This window comes from Pavona decussata, unplaced genomic scaffold, assembly GCF_977016875.1.
Source record: "Pavona decussata unplaced genomic scaffold, jaPavDecu1.1 SCAFFOLD_102, whole genome shotgun sequence".
NCBI lineage: Eukaryota > Metazoa > Cnidaria > Anthozoa > Scleractinia > Agariciidae > Pavona > Pavona decussata.
Window position 1 is genome coordinate 1,670,586 of NW_028145517.1, and position 17,930 is coordinate 1,688,515.

The 17,930-nt window shown below is 40.4% G+C and overlaps 2 protein-coding genes, 1 long non-coding RNA gene and 1 other non-coding gene across 7 annotated transcripts in view; 2 read left to right on the top strand and 2 right to left on the bottom strand.

Moving 5' to 3' along the window:
• Nucleotides 1-17,930, bottom strand: part of LOC146471553 (sodium channel and clathrin linker 1-like) — a 109,760-nt gene that overhangs the window by 62,553 nt on the left and 29,277 nt on the right. For 3 of the 4 annotated variants that reach the window (XM_085120149.1, XM_085120148.1, XM_085120151.1), the window contains exons 4-6: nucleotides 11,474-11,610; nucleotides 7,250-7,309; nucleotides 6,673-6,751 (exon numbers count right to left, since the gene is read on the bottom strand). In XM_085120149.1, the coding sequence (XP_084976275.1) occupies nucleotides 6,673-6,751; nucleotides 7,250-7,309; nucleotides 11,474-11,610 (276 nt within the window). The remainder of the gene's footprint in view (nucleotides 1-6,672; nucleotides 6,752-7,249; nucleotides 7,310-11,473; nucleotides 11,611-17,930) is intronic. The other variant, XM_085120150.1, reaches the window with a different exon arrangement.
• The window catches only part of LOC146471554 (uncharacterized), a 69,135-nt gene that overhangs the window by 40,889 nt on the left and 10,316 nt on the right, over nucleotides 1-17,930 (bottom strand). The window lies entirely within an intron of this gene.
• LOC146471556 (uncharacterized) overlaps nucleotides 1-17,930 on the top strand; it is a 92,667-nt gene that overhangs the window by 3,795 nt on the left and 70,942 nt on the right. The window lies entirely within an intron of this gene.
• On the top strand, nucleotides 9,609-9,690 carry Trnas-gcu (transfer RNA serine (anticodon GCU)). The gene has a single exon. It is a non-coding gene; the product is annotated as a tRNA-Ser (tRNA).

Genomic DNA, 17,930 nt, shown 5'->3' on the forward strand with positions numbered 1-17,930 from the left:
ATAACAATGCTCAGTGATTTCACGAGTTAACATGTTTAGAAGTTGAAAGAATATTATTTTTCAAGCGTCAACACATTTTCGACCAAGTCATTCTCTGCTAAACACGATAAACCCTTTTCAGTTTTTGTAATTATTATTTTAACATTTCTATTGATACAAATAACTGTTCCTCAGCTACTCAAAGTAACTCTGAAAATTGGTGCTATTGCTGCCTAAGCCACTTGCATGTGTCTAAGGTAGCCAGCCGATGGTCTTTTTGAATAGTTATGTTGCCTATTACGTACTTACGTGGGTTCAAGTTTCTTGAGCGTGCATTTGAGGCTCTCGATTTTCCGTAAAACCTCGTCCCTGGTTCTCTCAGCCTGACCAGGTCGCTTCTGTAGCTCGTCAAAGGTCATTCCGGCAAGCGCAATCTCAGCGGAGCCCTTCTGATATATCTAGAAACAAATAACAACTGGCATCAGTGTATTGTGGACAGAGGAAAATGAAAGGCGTGTTTATACAGTTTGCCGGTTAGATAAGTGCGAAGCTGAGAAACTAAAGAAATAATATTTCGAAAAAGAATTTCAAGTGTACACTCTCTTGATTGATTCACTGATTGATTGATTGATTGATTGATTGATTGATTGATTGATTGATTGATTGATTGATTGATTGATTGATTGATTGATTGATTGATCGATCGATCAATCAATCAAACACTGTTTGACTGAATGAATGTTTGGTTAAAACAAAAGAGTTGATAATTCAATTTGGATTCGCTCTGATGAAGTGACTAAACTGTTGATAAAACCAAACTTTCGTTTACACTTCCCCACCAAACACAACACCACAGTTTCTATGGAAACCAAGACCCTTCTCTATTTGACTGAATGAATGATTGACAGACTGACTGGCTCGCTGTCTGGTTTGCCGACGGCCTCTCGGATTGTGATATAATATAAGGAAAATAGTAGCATGCCACCCCCACCCACCCCCTACCTTTTCCAAAATACGTTAACAGATAAACAAACTGAAAGTGTGACAATTTAGCTATTGACTAAACTAAACTGAAACTTGTTTGGTTTATTAACAGCGTTGATAAGGTAGTTTGGCGCACTCGAATCTCTTTACGAGCAAAATGAACTTATCAACTTTGTTGATAGCCGAACCAAACATTCGTTTCCACTGCTGACAGACGTAGCACTACAGTTTCGTTAGAAACTGAACTAGGTCGCCTTACTGAATTATTCCGCTCCAAGGTTTTGCCACCAAATAAGACGGGTTACAAACTGGTAATCGTAAAGGTCCTTAGGTTCGACTCCTGATAGAAGTACTTGGATTCCCTTTTTCCAAGTTTGCCTATGTCACTTACTGAATAATATATCATTCTCGTTCATTCACCAGGCTTAAAATATACCATCACATTAATTCCATTACGCGTACGCCACCCATTGACAGTAAAATCCTAGCAGTATGCAGAATCACATAAACCTAGTTTAATGGCCTTAGGTCCTACGAGCCTCCTGTAGCTTAGTGGTAGAGCATCCAAACTTGTAATCGGAAGGTCTTTGGTTCGACTCCTGATAGGAGCACTCGGATTTCCTTGTTCCTTTTTCCACTGCAGACTTTTCCCTGAGCGATCTCTCCAACTGAGCTTGTTTCTCAGCTCCTTCCTAACAAAACAAGCCATGATTAGGTAAGACTGTTAACAGTCTCTTAAGGCGCTGTCCATCTTTCACAACTGGCCGATCAGGCGGGTCTGGTCGGGCCGGGAAGTTGTGAGTAATTGCAAGCGACCTTAGTTTTTCTTTAAAGACAGCGGAGCGAGCGCGATGCGAAAACGGCACTCAATCCTTTTTTCCCCTTTTTACAAGAAAATAAATCATAAATTGTTTCAATATCATGATATACAACTTAAGTACTGTTCCGAGCGCGTGCTAAGATTGCCTCTACCGAGAACACGCGACGCGTTCGAGTAACGACGGAATATCGAGTTTTGATCAATGGTTCGAACCTGAAAGAGGGAAGCTCTGCTCCCAGCTGCTACTCCAGCAAGTGAACCCGCGGGACATTCCCGGCACTTCTCGGGTTGGAATACTCAGGTACAGAAAAGAAACGTAACCGTTCTCTTATGTGTGTGAGCCTACAAGTGATATTGATAACTAAGCGCTTGTATTTCAGAGAATTACTTAAGAAAGCTGGACGGGAGGGTCCATGGCTTTCGCGCTTTGTATTAGTGTGACTTAAAAATGTTGTGCGACAAAAACAGTGTCACACAATTTATTTCTCGATACGCGACAAAACAAAAATGTTACAATAAAAATTCGTTGCAGGGATTTAAACGAGACGCTGAAGCTTACCAAATTTCCAACCGTTATTTATCTATACAAAACCTCATTCTGCAAACATTTACAAGGATTTGAGAGGAAAGTTGTGCTCCCTGCGTGCCATATAAACCTACCACATCCGAAACGTGAATATTACATTTTTATAAGGCCGCGGATTGACTTGCACACACGACTAGTGAACAAACTTAACCAACGTAACCGCCACCGCGGAACCAAACGAATCCAAGAACAAATAGACTGTGGCCACAATTCACCTTCCGTAAAATAAAAGAAACAATACTAACCTCAACGGTTATTTGTGGAATAATAAGGAACCAGGAAATAGATTCGAATGTCGTTGACTTCAATAAACTGAGTGTCTGAAATCTCCTGCGATCCGTCGTTCGCCACATTTGAAGCCACGAGTAAAGCGCTATGTCAACTGCAGCCGTGGTGTTCGAATTTACCTATACATTCCGGAGAACGGTTATTATATGCCCGTGCCGCACTTGTGACAATTTTGTCGAGTTTTGGCAGATTTGAATTAATGAGGTCATAATAGTGAGACCAGTGTCTTTTTCTGAAGAACAACACTTCAAGATAAACAACATTTCAAAAACGCCGTCTTTGTCCGATTGGCTAACGTTGCACGTGCCATTCTGACATTAATGAATTGCAAAATCCCAAAACGGACGAACACATTGTTATTATATGTAGAAAGTCAATCAAATGTCAATACCGACCGTCCTTTTTATTTTTTAAAAAACTGAGACAGTTTTCGAATTCGTTTCGAAACGGAAAGTTTTGAACGTTTAAACCTTTCAACACGCATGCGTGTTGGCGATTAGTCCAGTCCTGGCCCCTCCGCTCTTTGTCACGCAACTCGCGCCGTGAGTTGCGTGACAGAGAGCGCGGAGGGGTCAGAACTGGACTAGGTGACAGTATATCTCAAACCATTATCGTTCCCTGAGCCAACGATCTTTTGCTCTATGGCTATTAAACCGCGAGGGTCCTGGGAACGACAATGGACTTAAACTAGCCAAAGCAATGATCTTTATTCACTTTCTGAAACAAGCTGTCAACATCGTGTGCTACCAAAGGTCGCATAAAAAAAGAGAAAAAGAAAAAACCGAACTGAAACATTTCGTAATACTCTCCCTTTCAGTAACTCCATGCTCCTGAAGTAATACAGTTCACCAACATCAATATTTTTTGTAATATATTTTAATTTCTCAGTTGTATAGAAGGTTTATGTAGAAAACTAGTACTATATGGCAAAGCGAATATAGTTTTGTTCACACACCTAAATATAAAATGAAAATTTACAAAGTAGCGCTTGAATAAAAATTGATTTCCAAACATTGGTAAGCAAAGACCACAGACGGAGGAAGACAGCAAAAATAATCACGCCCTGTGGGAATTGCAAACAAAGTATTGTGTTCTTATGTGCTTTTGGCCTTAAAATTACTGACCAGAAATGTTTTGCATCTTGTCTTTATCTTAAAGCCGTTGATTGGGTCTGTGAGTGAAACCCTTGTAGCTGTTATCGTCTAAATGAAAGCTACTGAGCGCCTCTTTCCGTTGGTGTTGTTGGTTTATAATACTCTACAATGTGGTTCGGTGAAACGAATCTCACAGTGAATATTCAAATGAAAGCTAATGAGCAGTGCCTTCCTTTGGTTCTGTTTATTACTCTGTACAAGTCTAGATAATTTTCACTTTTGATTATAAGGATGAAAAATCTGAGCAGTACTTTTCTGTATACCTGTTTATAATAAAGTAAAAATAGTTCGAGTCAGTGGATGAAATCCTAAAATGTTACTTTTCAAATGAAAGCTACTGAGCAGTAGTTTCCTGTGGTGCTGTTTATTATGCTCTGTAAGGTTGTTGTTAACTTTTGAGTCTGTGGATAAAATCCTAAAATGTGACCATTTGTATGAAAGCTATATTGTGCAGTACTTACCGGCGCTGGTGCTTATTATGCTAAACAGAGAAATTCTTCCTCTTGAGTCTGTGGATAAAATCCTCAACTAAGACCACTCAAATGAAAGCCACAAAGAAGCGCTTTCCGATGGCGCCGCGCATATTGTTGACAATATTATAAATCTGAACTCTTGGATATGAAGGACTTTTACAAATAAGAGACTAAACGTTTTCGTGGCATTAAAGAATAACTCTGTCTCTTGAAACTGTGTTTAAGAAAGTTCGTAAACCTATCCCATCAAGCTCTCGTGAAAAGCGACCATCATCTCTGGGAGACATTTGGTTCAAACGAACTGCAGGCTCATGCATAGCTGCGCCCGTGCATGGAGTGATCAGCAGGTCCGAGAGTCGTTGAGGAGGTTCCCGGATTCTGCTGGGCCCAGGACGACTCTTTTCCAGTTTAAGTCGTTCGAATTCTCGATTGAAGAGCTTTCGTTCTTCTAAAAGCTGCCTCTCGCGATTTAGAAGTGTTGTCACCTGAGAAAAGGACACGGACACCGTGATTAGTTCCCAAATTCTCTTATGCTTTTAAAAGGCAATATTAGTGTGAAGGATAGGAGAATGAAGAAATTGATCACATTCTAAGAGACGCCTTATTTAACGGACCACTGAACTTTTAATCTTGAACGTCTTGATAATTTACCACAGTCCCTGTACATGTAAATACCTTTTCCTAGTCGGTTTTTAAGCCTTTGACTCCTAAAACCTTGTTTTCACTAGCGACGCAAGCACAGGCGCGAGCATAAAGGGCGATTTAGACGGTACGATTTTGCCTACGATTTGTCGCATGCGACATGCTTACGCCATGCCTACAACACGAATCGCGTCGTGTAAATCAACCTACAACATCCTTACGACAGACGCACACAACACGAAAAATGTCGTAGGATTTTAAAACATGTTTTAAAATCCTACGACAATCGTAGGTAAAGGCAATGTTGAGTGGCGAGAGTTGTGTACGATTTTTACATGACGCAAGCAGCGCGCGCTCTAGAAATCGCATGCGACAAATCGTAGGCAAAATCGTACCGTCTAAATCGCCCTTAAGAATGCTTATTTCACCATGAAAACGGCCTCGACGCAAGCATAAGCACAAGCACAAGGATCAAAATTTTTCTTTCTCTTGTGCTTGCGTCGCGTTTCGCGTTCGCTCTTATGCTTGTGCTTGCGTCACTAGTGAAAAACCAGGCTTGATATCAAACAAATAATCATCTTATCTTGATCCCACACTTTCCTAATAAAAATACTGTGGAGAAGGTATTAAAATATCAAAATAATTCACCTTGGGTGATCATATCCTTAATTCTCACACCCCCTGGGGTTGAATAAGATTATACTACAAGGAGAAATTTGCTGCCGGTTCGTGGTAATTTTTAACATAACTTGCCCAACGTATTCCACAAAATCATGTGTTGCATAAAGAGCAATAAAAGTTGATTTTCGGTTGAGCAACATTACTGATGATTTAGTTTTGGGCCCAGGGTCGGGCTGTATGAAACATGAATTTTCTGCAACCATTTTCAGCGTCCCAAGTATATTCTCCGGCGCTATAACGAATCCCTCGGATGAAGGCAGTTTACTGAGGATAGGAAACTCAACAAGAGCGAGAGAAAATCCTTTGAAACACAGGGAACGACTGCAGCAAACTCTCACTTATCCTAAGATGCTTTATGGAACAGGACTCAAGTCAGCTATTTTCAAAAACTGATCACGCACTTTGATAAGCCAAGCACATTCCTCGAATCAACGGAGGCCAGCCTTTTTTGAAATCACTATACTAATGCAATAAAATTATAGAATGAGTATGCTTGGCTAAGGTTCACAAGAATGAACACGGATTGTCCCTTGGAAATGTTAGGTCAGTTTTTCGTATTTATCCCTTTTTAAGCACAACTTCACATCACAATTTCACACAAAAAAGCAACAAAATACCTGTGACCAAGAATTCTTGCAGAAGGATTTATAAATAAAACGTATGGAAACAAGAAATGTTAAGAAAACTTTGTGCTGTTAGCAACCCGTGCATTCAAGTGTAACAAGCTTAATAGTTAAGCGCAGGTTACATGTTTACACGCAAGCGGAACTGATTTGTTTTTGACACTTTGCACCAAGTGCATATATTTATACACTTGTCACCGGCTTCTTGTTTTCCCGCGCTTGGCACCGGTTGCACGTTTTTGTCTCCCATTCTGATTGGCTACTTACCTGAGTGCTGGCAGTATCTGCCCTCGTTTCCGCGTCGACAACCATACTCTGAAGATAGCTCGGCCGAGGAGAGCTTGGACTCCACCTGTTAAAAAAAGGAAAATTCGATGGCATGAATTGTCTCGGGTCTCTGTGGAGCGAAAAGTGAATAGAAGTAAGTTCTGTTCAAACATACCGCTTGTCGCCTTTGCCTTTCCTCGTTCAGTTGACTATTATGATCATCAGTTCTTCTCTTCTGTTCACTGATTTCTTTCCTAAGAAGAGAAAAGAAGAATTGAAGGTCGGCTGCAACGAAACCACCCCAAACGCAATATACTGTAAAGCCTGAGTCCCTATTTCTTCTATTCCAGACTTTTTATAAGGGCTTATTTTCTAGAAGGACTTCTTCTCGGAGTCAGCTGATTCACTGGAAAGAATTTTGCATTACAAAATTGACCAACGAGTTAAAGCACCGTCTAAAATGTCAAAAATTTAAAGAATCTCTTCCTTATAATTTTATTTCGATTTGACTTTTACTTTCGATCACAATGTATCAATTTAAAACTTAAATATTTTTTTACAGAATCCGTTAAAGACAGTAGTGAGTTTGATCTTACGTAAGGGATGGGTTGCTATGGAAATTGTCAATGAATTTGCAAGCATCCAAATGAGGAACAATAACTGAAGCTGAAAGTATACAATCTGCTGAAGATGTTTAACATATTTTATTTTGTCCCAAAAGAATAACAAAGAAAAAACTGAATAATATTTACCTTAACTCGTTAACTGTTTGCTCAAACTTGTGACTCACAGCTTTTGATTCCTCTTTCCACCTAAAAAAAAGGAAAACTAAAGGCCCGTTTACACGTTAAAAGAGAAGAAACGGCTCGGTTAGAAACAAGTACCGGTTCCAGACGAAATCTCCCGTTTACACGTACAAATTCTGTAATGTACCTAACAGAAAAAGGCACGGTACTTGAGAGCCCCTTGGAACGGGTACTAGACTGTTTACACGTTGTTTTCTCCGAGACCGGTAACGATAGAGCCCGCAATAATTAAACAAAACTGCTTCGATTAGTTGTTCATATGCGCTTACACATACAGTACACTGTGCGTATCTCCGAACTATCATAGATTTACAAGCACTTTTCTGGTTTCTTCTGAAGAAGAGGACACGAAATTCACGTTTGACATGTACAGCGCGAGTGATTCTTCAAAGAAATGCTTCTGAGAGAATGTACCGAATTAGGAGAAAAACAAGGCTTACGGTTATCTCTATTAACAGCCGTTGTATCGCACTTCACAGTCGCACGGAGCTTGTGGCAAATTCCAAGAACGAGCGCTTGGTTTGATCTTGCATACAGCACTTACTCTGACGATCAATGGTTTGCTAAACAACTGACGTGGAGTACTACGGGGTCAGAAAAAACGTAACAGAACGGTACCGAAAAAAGGGCGAGCGTTTACACGTTGAAAAGAAAACAAAGATGTGGGTACGGAACCGTTTTTTATCGGTTCCGTTCCGAAAGGGGTCCATAGCCGCCTATGGACCTTTTCAGGAACGGAACGGATAAGACTGGAACGGGTCAAGTACCGTTTACACGTCAAATTTTGTCGGAGCCGTTCGTCTTTTTATCCGAGCCGTTCCAATTTTTTCGGTCGTGTAAACGGCCCTTAAAGAAAAGATTAAACAAACCTTGTTAAAATTTTCAGTTCGCAAACATTAAAAAAAATATAATAATAATAATAATAATAATAATAATAATAATAACAATAACAATAAAAAGAAAAACAGTTCTATATGAAATCACTGCCTAATGTTTTTCATTTGAGAGAAGACACTGTTTCAAGCACGGATCCAAAAGGTAGAACCACCTTGTACAGCACACCGAACATTATTACTTGAAAGTAGCGCTCAGTACCGGCTTCTAGCTGAACAAGATGCCCGGCTAATGGCATTAACACAGAATGCTTAATGTAGCCCCAATTATTCCCCATTGTATGTTTTGCAGATATTTAAAAACTATCCTCCCTTGGCAATTGAAATAATTGTCTGAATGGTTTTATTCAGATATATTGCATGATACATGTAATTATCGTTGTGTTACTAGGAATCATACCACAAATAACTCTGCAATAACGTCATGACCCCGCTGAACTGGTCTGGCCTCCTCTAGCTCTAATCCTTCGCGTTGATAATTCGATCTGTTTTTGAAAGCGGAGTTTCTTCGCTGTGAACTCTCCCAATTTCCACCGTTTCAACTGTCGAGTACTACCTAGAAGTTATTTTTTCGATTTACCGCTTGAAAAGGTTTGTTTTCTCTCTGAAAACGGCAGATCAGAGTCTTAAATTCATACATGTGGCCGCCATTGAACAAAAACAACTTTTCGAAATGATGACTTGCTTTGACGTCACACGGGTAGAGATAAGTGGGTCCCCTCCCTCGTGATATACGCGCCGATAATAGATTTTGATTGGGCTGTTTTTGTTCAAGACAATCAGAACAATAAATCCCTTCTGGGAGAGGGTGGAATTTAATCAAGGTTTAATGAATAAATCAAACAATGATTTGACGTCACACAGGAAGGGATGAGTGGGTCTCCTCTCTCGTGATATGTGCCCGAATAATAGATTTTGATTGGCCTGCGTTTGTTGAAGACAATCAGAACAATACATCCTACTAGGGGAGGACATATTTTAATGCAAAAATTAATGTGCACGTTTGTGGCTACGACGAAGAAAAAAAGGATACCCGACCGAAACCTAGAACGGCCTGCCCTGCGGGCATTCCGTGTAATGAGCACAGATTTTGAATAAACCCAGTGTCCAAAATAGACACCAAACTGCATGACTAGCGAGTCCGTTCTTAAATTTGTAATTCTCAATTCTCTTCACCCTTTAGGGAGAAATTGAACAACTAAGACACTGATAAAAGCATTTAGAACAAAAACATGGCGGAGAAAGAAGACTTGTTTTTTTTTTAATTCATAGGATATAAATAATCCAATACAATGGCTAGTAAGCCTTACCTGAGGTCGATTTTGTGAGCATACTCAAAAACGCAAATTACCTGAACAGTTTAATGCTACATTCAACATAACCTGTATAATTTCAGTGTACCGTGTCCTAGTGACGAGGTGGCCGAGTGGTTAAGGCGTTGGACTGCTAATCCAATGTGCTCTGCACGCGTGGGTTCGAATCCCATCCTCGTCGAGAAACTTTCTTTTTCCAATTATTTCTACTTCTTTTACTTGGAAATACTGAACATTTACCACGGGGAACAGAACGCATGCCAAAATTACCGACATAACAGAAATTTTCCAAGACATGTCAGCCTGGTAATAACCGGTTTTAAATTATCATCAAACCGGTTATGTTCCACCTGCGGCGTAGGCTAAATTATTCCGAACTATCATTACATTGAACGGATATTCTGTGAATTGGAACTTAACGTACTTGGATTGTTTTAATCGATCTTAATCATTTGGCACAGAGCATTCCAAGCAACTTGACTGAGAACGTTGTAGAAACAAAAGGGCTAATGTCATTAACAATTTGATGGCGTTTCCTCAAAATTATTCTTAAATTGTGAAAAAGGTATCCTTTAATTTGTTGTGAACCAAATACTCTTAATACCAAGAGGAATATTTCTCAATAATTCTTGAAGTAAAAAAAAGGTCTTACTGTAATAGGTTTTCAGCGATTTTGACATAACACAACTAAACGTTGGGTAATATTTTTTCCTTCAGGCGAATCGTAAAAGTTCCAGTACATTAGCACGGTAACTTTAAACAAAACAGGGGTATTATTTTCAGGTTCTTTTGAAAGAGAATTTCAAAGTACTTTAAAAATAGCTGACACGGATTACTTTAAAACAACGCACACCAACAATCATTCGTTTGGCCGCGGAAAACAGAAAAGCCTAGGTCGTTGCAAAATGGGATTTACTATAAAATGAAATCAAGGGTGGCGCTAGTTCAGAATACTCCAAGCAAGGCATCCTGATAGCTTGCAGGACACAAGTCAAATATAAAAGAAGTAAATGTCTTGCCACCAGTCTTTCATTAGCTTAGAGGTTAGAGCAGCCGACTGGTGTATGGAAAGTCCTGGGATCTAATCTAATCTTAGGAGTTCATCTACAAATAACACTTGTTTCCATATCCCAAACTGACCTTTGGTACCTTATGATGTTTACACAACGTCGCATTTCTTATCTTCATAGTATTGATGTACACGGGGATAGAACGCCATTTCTTAGGCAGAGAAATGAGTGCCGAAATTTCCAGCCAGGAAAGGAACTGCGCTTTGGGGCTAGGCTCCAATCTACAGTGTTTAAGGTTAAACACTGATTACAAAACAGTTAGCTTTATTTATGGAGATGGGTAACTCTATATAAAAATTACAATCCTTGGCAGCTAGTCCTCGTTGGTGTAGTGATTCTGGATAGAAGAAATGAAACAAACGACTCTTGTTCGGGGCTTACATTAGAGAATTTTGGATCTGAGTTTACCTCGAACATCTAACCGCGGTTTGCGGTTACCCGTTTGCGGTTCGACGTTCAAACGCAATTCGATTTAGTTCTTCTTGCAAATTTATGGCCGCCGTTTTAAATCAGCAGCCATGAATGGCACTTGTTTTCAAGATCCAATAGGATTCATTAAATTTAGCAATTTCGCCCGAGTTTGTGCCTCTGTTAATGAATAAAGACTGGCTCCACAAAATTTTTGTATCATTACGTGAGATAAAACAAGAGTTATACGCTTAAAGCTTCAAGGTAAATGACATACGTGAAAACCTACCTCTCCACGTCGAACTACGCACGTCGAAAACCTCAAACGTGACGTGAAAGACTGGTCACGTGACCACGAGCGGTTTGCTGTTCGCGGTAAACTCGGATGTAAAATTCTCTATTGTTTTCCTTTTTTCCTCTCATTTGAAAACCGCTCAAAACTTGAGTGGCCGGCACAATAACAGAATACTATGACAGTTCACTTACTGAGCATCGAGCTTCTGTTGCGCAGTCAGCATTTCTCCGAGTTCGTTCACTGACCGTCTGTTCATCTCCTCGACGTTTCGTAGTCGCGACTCAAACTCCTTTTCTCGTATTTCATGTTGCTGCTTAAGCGCTGCAACCTGAAAAAAGACAACTGTCTGCTAACTAAAAGGTATCTTCCTTTAACGACGGTGCCTAGTTTTGTTACTGTGCATACGTTCTGTGCAACTCGAGATACTCGGGTTCCCTATGGGTGGTGCCTACTAACACAGGGATATTTCTGCGCGGGTTAAATCTACGCGGAGAAAGTAGAACTTAGCAAGTGGTGTTGACATGGATGCATGAAAACCGCGCTTGATTCCGACTAAACAAAAAACAAAATCAATGTGATAAATACCTCGGTGACGCATTGGTGTTCAGCGGTTTCTTTGGCTTGCCTGGCGGAGAGAAGTTTCCGTTTCTGTTTGTCTATTTCATCTAAAAGGAAAGGAAACAATCAACAGATGTGATGTGATACAACGGTACACAGAGTAGTGACACAAAGCACTGGCGCTGAATGAAAGACCACAACAAGATTCACCACAAAACAAACTTGACTGCAGGGTTGTCAGAAGATCATCAACATAGTTAAAACGCTGTACGATGGCTTTGAATGTGATGTTGTCGAGGAAGAGGTAACCTCAGAATGGTTCGAGCTAACGACTGGTGTCAAACAAGGATGTACAATGTCTGGTTTTCTTTTTGTGCTCATTATAGACTGGGCAATGAGGCATAGTGTGAAGGAGGAGGGAACCGGACTGGGGTGGAAATTTACGTCAAAACTTGAGGACCTTGACTTCGCGGACGATGTAGCTTTAATTTCCTCAACGCAAAGACACGTGTAGTTGAAAACAAACAGGCTGGTAGAGAATACAGAAAGGACAGGCCTTCGGGTAAATGTCGGGAAGTGCAAAGTCATGAGAGTAAATGCGAGGAAAAACGAGGCCATCACAGTGAATGGTCTGGCGTTGGAAGATATAGAGAAGTTTACCTATCTAGGAGCCACAGTATGTAAACAAGGGGGTGGTGAAGAAGACATCAAGGCGAGGTTAGGAAAAGCGAGAGGGGCGTTCGTGAAGCTAAACCGAGTATGGAACTCCAGCAGTGTGTCGAGGAAGACGAAGATCAGGCCATACAAAACACTGGTGAAACCAGTTCTCATGTATGGTTGCGAAACATGGAAAATGAACGAAAGTGATACTAAGAAAATCGATGTGTTTCAGAACCGATGCCTGAGAAGGGGGAAGATTAAATGGCAAGATAAAATCAGTAATAGAGAGCTACTGGAAAGGGCTCACGCGGAGAGGTTGAGTGAAGAGGTAAGAAGAAGGAGATGGCGATTCATTGGACGCATCCTCCGACAACAACCTGACAATGACTGTGATACAGTCCTAACATAGACCCCAGAGGGAGAGAGAAAGAAAGGCCGGCCGAAAACAACTTGGCGGCGCACAGTAGAAAAAGAGAGGTCCAAAGCAGGGTGGCAGTCCTGGAGCGAGGAGCACACTGCAGCGCAAGACAAGAATCGATGGAAAGCACATGTGGAGGCCCTATGCGCCATCTTGGCGCCAGGGGACAAGTGAAGTGATAGCAGGTCAGTGTCACAAGGTTGTGAAGTAGATGGCTTTACTTTTTGGAGTAGGTGACCAATTTTGCCAAAAATCTAAAGATTCACTGCAACAGTCTTACAGAGTGGGCGGCTGAGATCATGAAAAAGGCAGTGATTTTCACATACAGCCGGCGTTGGTTGTTCTATTTCTTGCTGTGCTACACCGTGCTGACGAGAGCCAGCCAGCTCGAAACAGCTGTCCACGGTTGCCGCATTCTGTTGATTCTAGGTTTGGTCTCTATCATGTCGCTGTATTGTTAAGTTTTCTACGCAGTCCGATCAACCTTGCAGAAATTTGAGGCATTTATATTTTTGGCTGATTAGATCTTTTACAGATCCTGCGTACACTTGCAACCTTTTTCTTTGCGCGGTCATTTGCTTATTGTTTACTTTAGACAGCCCTGGTTGAACCTAAGCGGACTGTTCAGAGAAGAATAAGGGATTTTTCTTAGTCTAAAGCTATTGATGGCCATTGAAAAAATTGCAAGTCATAACTAAAGAACCTCAATTGATTTAGTGTGAAACTCTATGCATGCTACATAATTTTCTTTCCTCTTTGCATTTTAAGGAGGGGGGGGTAATCTGATTTTGAGGGAGGAGTAAAACTGCATGAATTTTGGACAAAATTATGACTTTCGTTTTCATTTCCGTTTTAGGTCACCTTAACATCCATGACAGAGAACAAAGCATCTACACTATTCGTGTAAAAAAACGAAATGATTTACCTATCAACTTGAGTCTGTTATCCGACATTTCTTCGTTTTCTTCCTCCAGTTGTTTTAATCTTCTTCTTAGTTCGCTATTTTCTGAGGCACCGTGAGACTTCTCCTGCTCATGCCTGCAAACGGAATGCGCGACAAACATTACATTTATTTCACTGATAGATGTAGTGTTTAAAAACGGAATGCGTGACAAATATTACATTTATTTCTGATAGATGTAGTGTTTGAAAACGGAATGCGTGACAAATGTTGCATTTATTTCTGATAGATGTAGTGTTTGAAAACGGAATGCGTGACAAATGTTACATTTATTTCTGATAGATGTAGTGTTTGAAAACGGAATGCGCGACAAAGATTATTTATTTTCACTGATAGATGTAGTGTTTGAAAAAGGAATGTGTGACAAATATTACATTTATTTTCACTGATAGATGTGTTTGAAAACGGAATGCGCGACAAATATTATTTATTTTCACTGATAGATGTAGTGTTTGAAAACGGAATGTGTGACAAATATTACATTTATTTTCACTGATAGATGTAGTGTTTGAAAACGGAATGCGTGACAAATATTACATTTATTTCACTGAATAGATGCAGTGTTTGAAAACGGAATGCGTGACAAATATTGCATTTATTACACTGATAGACATAGTGTTTGAAAACGGAATGCATGACAAATATTACATTTATTCGCTGATAGATGTAGTGTTTGAAAACGGAATGCGTGAGAAATATTACATTTATTCCCTGATAGATGCAGTTTTTCAGTCAGTGACACAGCCATATTTGGTAAAAGAAAATCCAAGTTCTCCCAACAGGAGTCGAACCTATGATCTTCCAATTACTAGTTCAGACGTGTTTTGCGGTTTTCCGCTTTGAAATTTAGGACCAAAAAATGTAATTTTCCGGAGCCCTTTTTCCAACTGGAACTCTTCTCTAGAATCAAGAGAGATCCTCTCTTGCTAGAATCCATAGCTCATACCCATTTCAGTTCAGACTTTCGAACGAAACTGAGTGACTGAGTGGTTAAACTCTAGAACCTACTTCAGAGCAAAAACCATACCCTCTGCCCGACCTTTGACACCGCAAATAACACGAGGCAGTAAAAAGAAAATGCACGTTAATATCGGGAGTTAACAGGGTGCACTTAACCGAGCTATCGATGCACGCGGAAGGCTCTTATGAGCGAGAAAAGAAGTGTGGGCGACTTTAGCTTGTTGTGTGATAAGTAAACTTCCCAAGAGCATCCACAACTCAATGGCGTGCGCTGAGTCTTTTCCCATTTTAATATTTTATACAACCATGTGAACCGAGAAACTGAATCCGTTTGTGTCTAATTCTTGACATGTCATAGAGCGTCAGGGTTTCTTTTCGGTTTCCTTGTCATTTGTCATAAAGTTGACGATTGTTGAATTCTTTTTTCGTTCCTTTTGTTGTCCGTCTCCAAGTAGGTTTTTTTTTGTTGTTGTTGTAGGAATGAGCCTTTTGCCATTTATTTTATACAACTAGAAACTAAATCTGTTTATTTCTAATTCTTGACATGTCATAAAGCCTCGGGATTTCGTTTCGGTTTCCTCGTCATTTGTCATAAAGTTGACGATCGTTGAATTTTTTTTTCGCTCCTTTTGTTGTCCGTCTCGAAAAAGGTGGTTTTGTTTTTTTTGTTTTTTTTGTTTTTGTTTTTTGGTTTTCTAGGAATGTTTGGGTCAAAAAGCGCGAAGTACCGGAAATGCATCGTTAGCGCTTAGGTAACCGATTGTTTTCTTTTGTTATTTTTGTTCCGACATTCAGCAATGTAGTTTAAGATGGGCTTCAGTTGAACTTGACTGAAACTGCTATCAAATCACGTTATGTAATTGTGTGTTGTTCCAAGTTTGTTATCAGCTTAAAGGGGCACTGATGTCACCTACTTTTAGTGTCACTTTCAATACCCAAAAAACCTCGACTGCTTGTAGTTCCTGTTTGCTCATAGGATTAGCTCAGTGTTAAACCGGACGATGTAGCAGCTCTCATAAGGTGGCTTAGTCTCCCTCGCAGCCGTTTTTTGGGCTGTCACGCAACGCTCCCCCCAAAAGAAGCGGCTGCTGACATCCGAACTGCATTCCTTTCTTATTGTCCTTGCGGTTTGTTTGCGGTCTTTAGAACAAACCAATCACATGCCAGAAAATCTAAATGACGTAAGATTTCGCGCAAAAATGCCGGTTGTGGCAGATAATCTAGCTCGTGTTTGTGATCATGGCGGAGAGACACCGAAAAAAATTGTTGATGAGAGCTCAAAATGTTTCACATGTTCATCGTTGTGCTCTGGTAAAGACAAAGTATATATTTTCGGCAAAACTTCTCACAATTTCGCTGAAATCATAAAATTGACGCTTAACATACTAGACGTCAACTGCTACGCTAACGACGCGAACACTAAATTGTTTGTTTGCAAGACATTGTGCTATAAGCGGCTGTTAAAGTTTCAGCGAGCTACTGAGAAAGTAGAAGAAGCTAGAAAAGAAATCCAAGACGCCTTTCAAGCTAGGCCAAGGTCTAAACGCTTGATTCGACCTACAGATGGAGATCAGGAAGAAATAAGTGGATGCTTGCCATCAACAAACCGAGCGAAGGCGTCGAGAACACTCGAATTTAGCTGATTTAGCTCGGCTAACAGACCTTCTACCACTTGTGCTTCTTCTTTTGACATTCAGCCACTGTTATCTGGTTCGAACCCGCTTAGTTATGTCCGCGGCTTTCTATCACCGATTCAGCAAATCGGTCCGAATCATCGAGTGTTTCCGCACGTTGACACAACACAAGACTTTCGGCCTCCATTGACCTCAACTCCTTCGTGTTCGTCGGCAAACAGGGAAAACAGCCTCGTGGAAACTCAGCAAGTAAGGTTGTCCGTGCAGTATCCCAGCAAAATCCTGAACAAAACGCTTCACGGGACTTACCAGAACGTTGGCAAAGCGCTCGCTCATGGAGTACCCTCAAGAATTGCGACAGCAGTAATGAATTGCCTGCCGGTGAGAAATCACATTTATGAAAAGGTGATGAAAGTGGTCTCGAAGGAAGTAATTGGTCTGTGTTCCAAAAAAAACCCCTCGCTTGTCAGAAAAACGGGAAAAAAGGATCTGGAGAAGTTTGACTTGGAGGATGTTTGCAAGGAGTGGCGCGAGAGAGCTCCAATTTTTTACTCTTTTCTTCTCACGTCTGCTGTCAACAAGAACACGAAACGTTCAACGTGGTTCGGAAGCCTAGCCGTTGTGGAATCTGTTCTGTTAAAACAGAGAAATTGTGAAATGAGCGCCACTGCAGCAATCATGGGTGTTCTTCTCAAGAGTAAGGCAGCGGAGGTACGGTTTTAAATGCTACAACTTATACCTTTAATGCGTTGTTTGCTAAACGCAAGTGTTGTATAGGCAGATATGGTTGCTGCTAATTTCCTCTTCTTCGTGATCGTTAGATGACATTAAATTAACCACTTAACTTCAAAAGTTGTCGTTCGTGCCTAAGATAATTCCCGCTAAAAGTCTCACGAATAACAGTAAACACCCACATAAAAAGAACCCGTGATTTTTTTGTAACAGGCTGAAATGTTAGTAGAGAAGAGTAGTAAGCGGTGCTTGCATGTGCGGTATTTATTTTGACCAAATTTCAGCCTGGAGGTTCTTAATTAATATTTTTTCCACTGCAACTGGTTGCAGTGGAAAAAATATTTTCAAACTGTTTAAAACGTCCCCAGTCTCCGAAAACAGGTTTAAAGATTTGCATAAAAACTTTCTAGACATGTCTAATCTGTACTGGTTATGGCTGAATGATTCCATCAGTCAGCTACACATAGTTTTCCAACTATTTCTTTGAGGGAAACTCTTTACCGGTTTTAACTTCGTGGAATTATTTTCTTTGTATTTAGCGTCTCGCTATGCATACATGATGGAATCATGTAAGTCTATATGTCCAGTTTCACAGTAGCAGGTTTTACTACCGTGAAATCGACGAAAATAGGAAGCTCTTTAAACAGCTCAAATAAAATAAAGTTATTTACTGCATCAACAACCAGAGGGAAATCAAACGCAAAAACTTTAACACAATCAGCCTC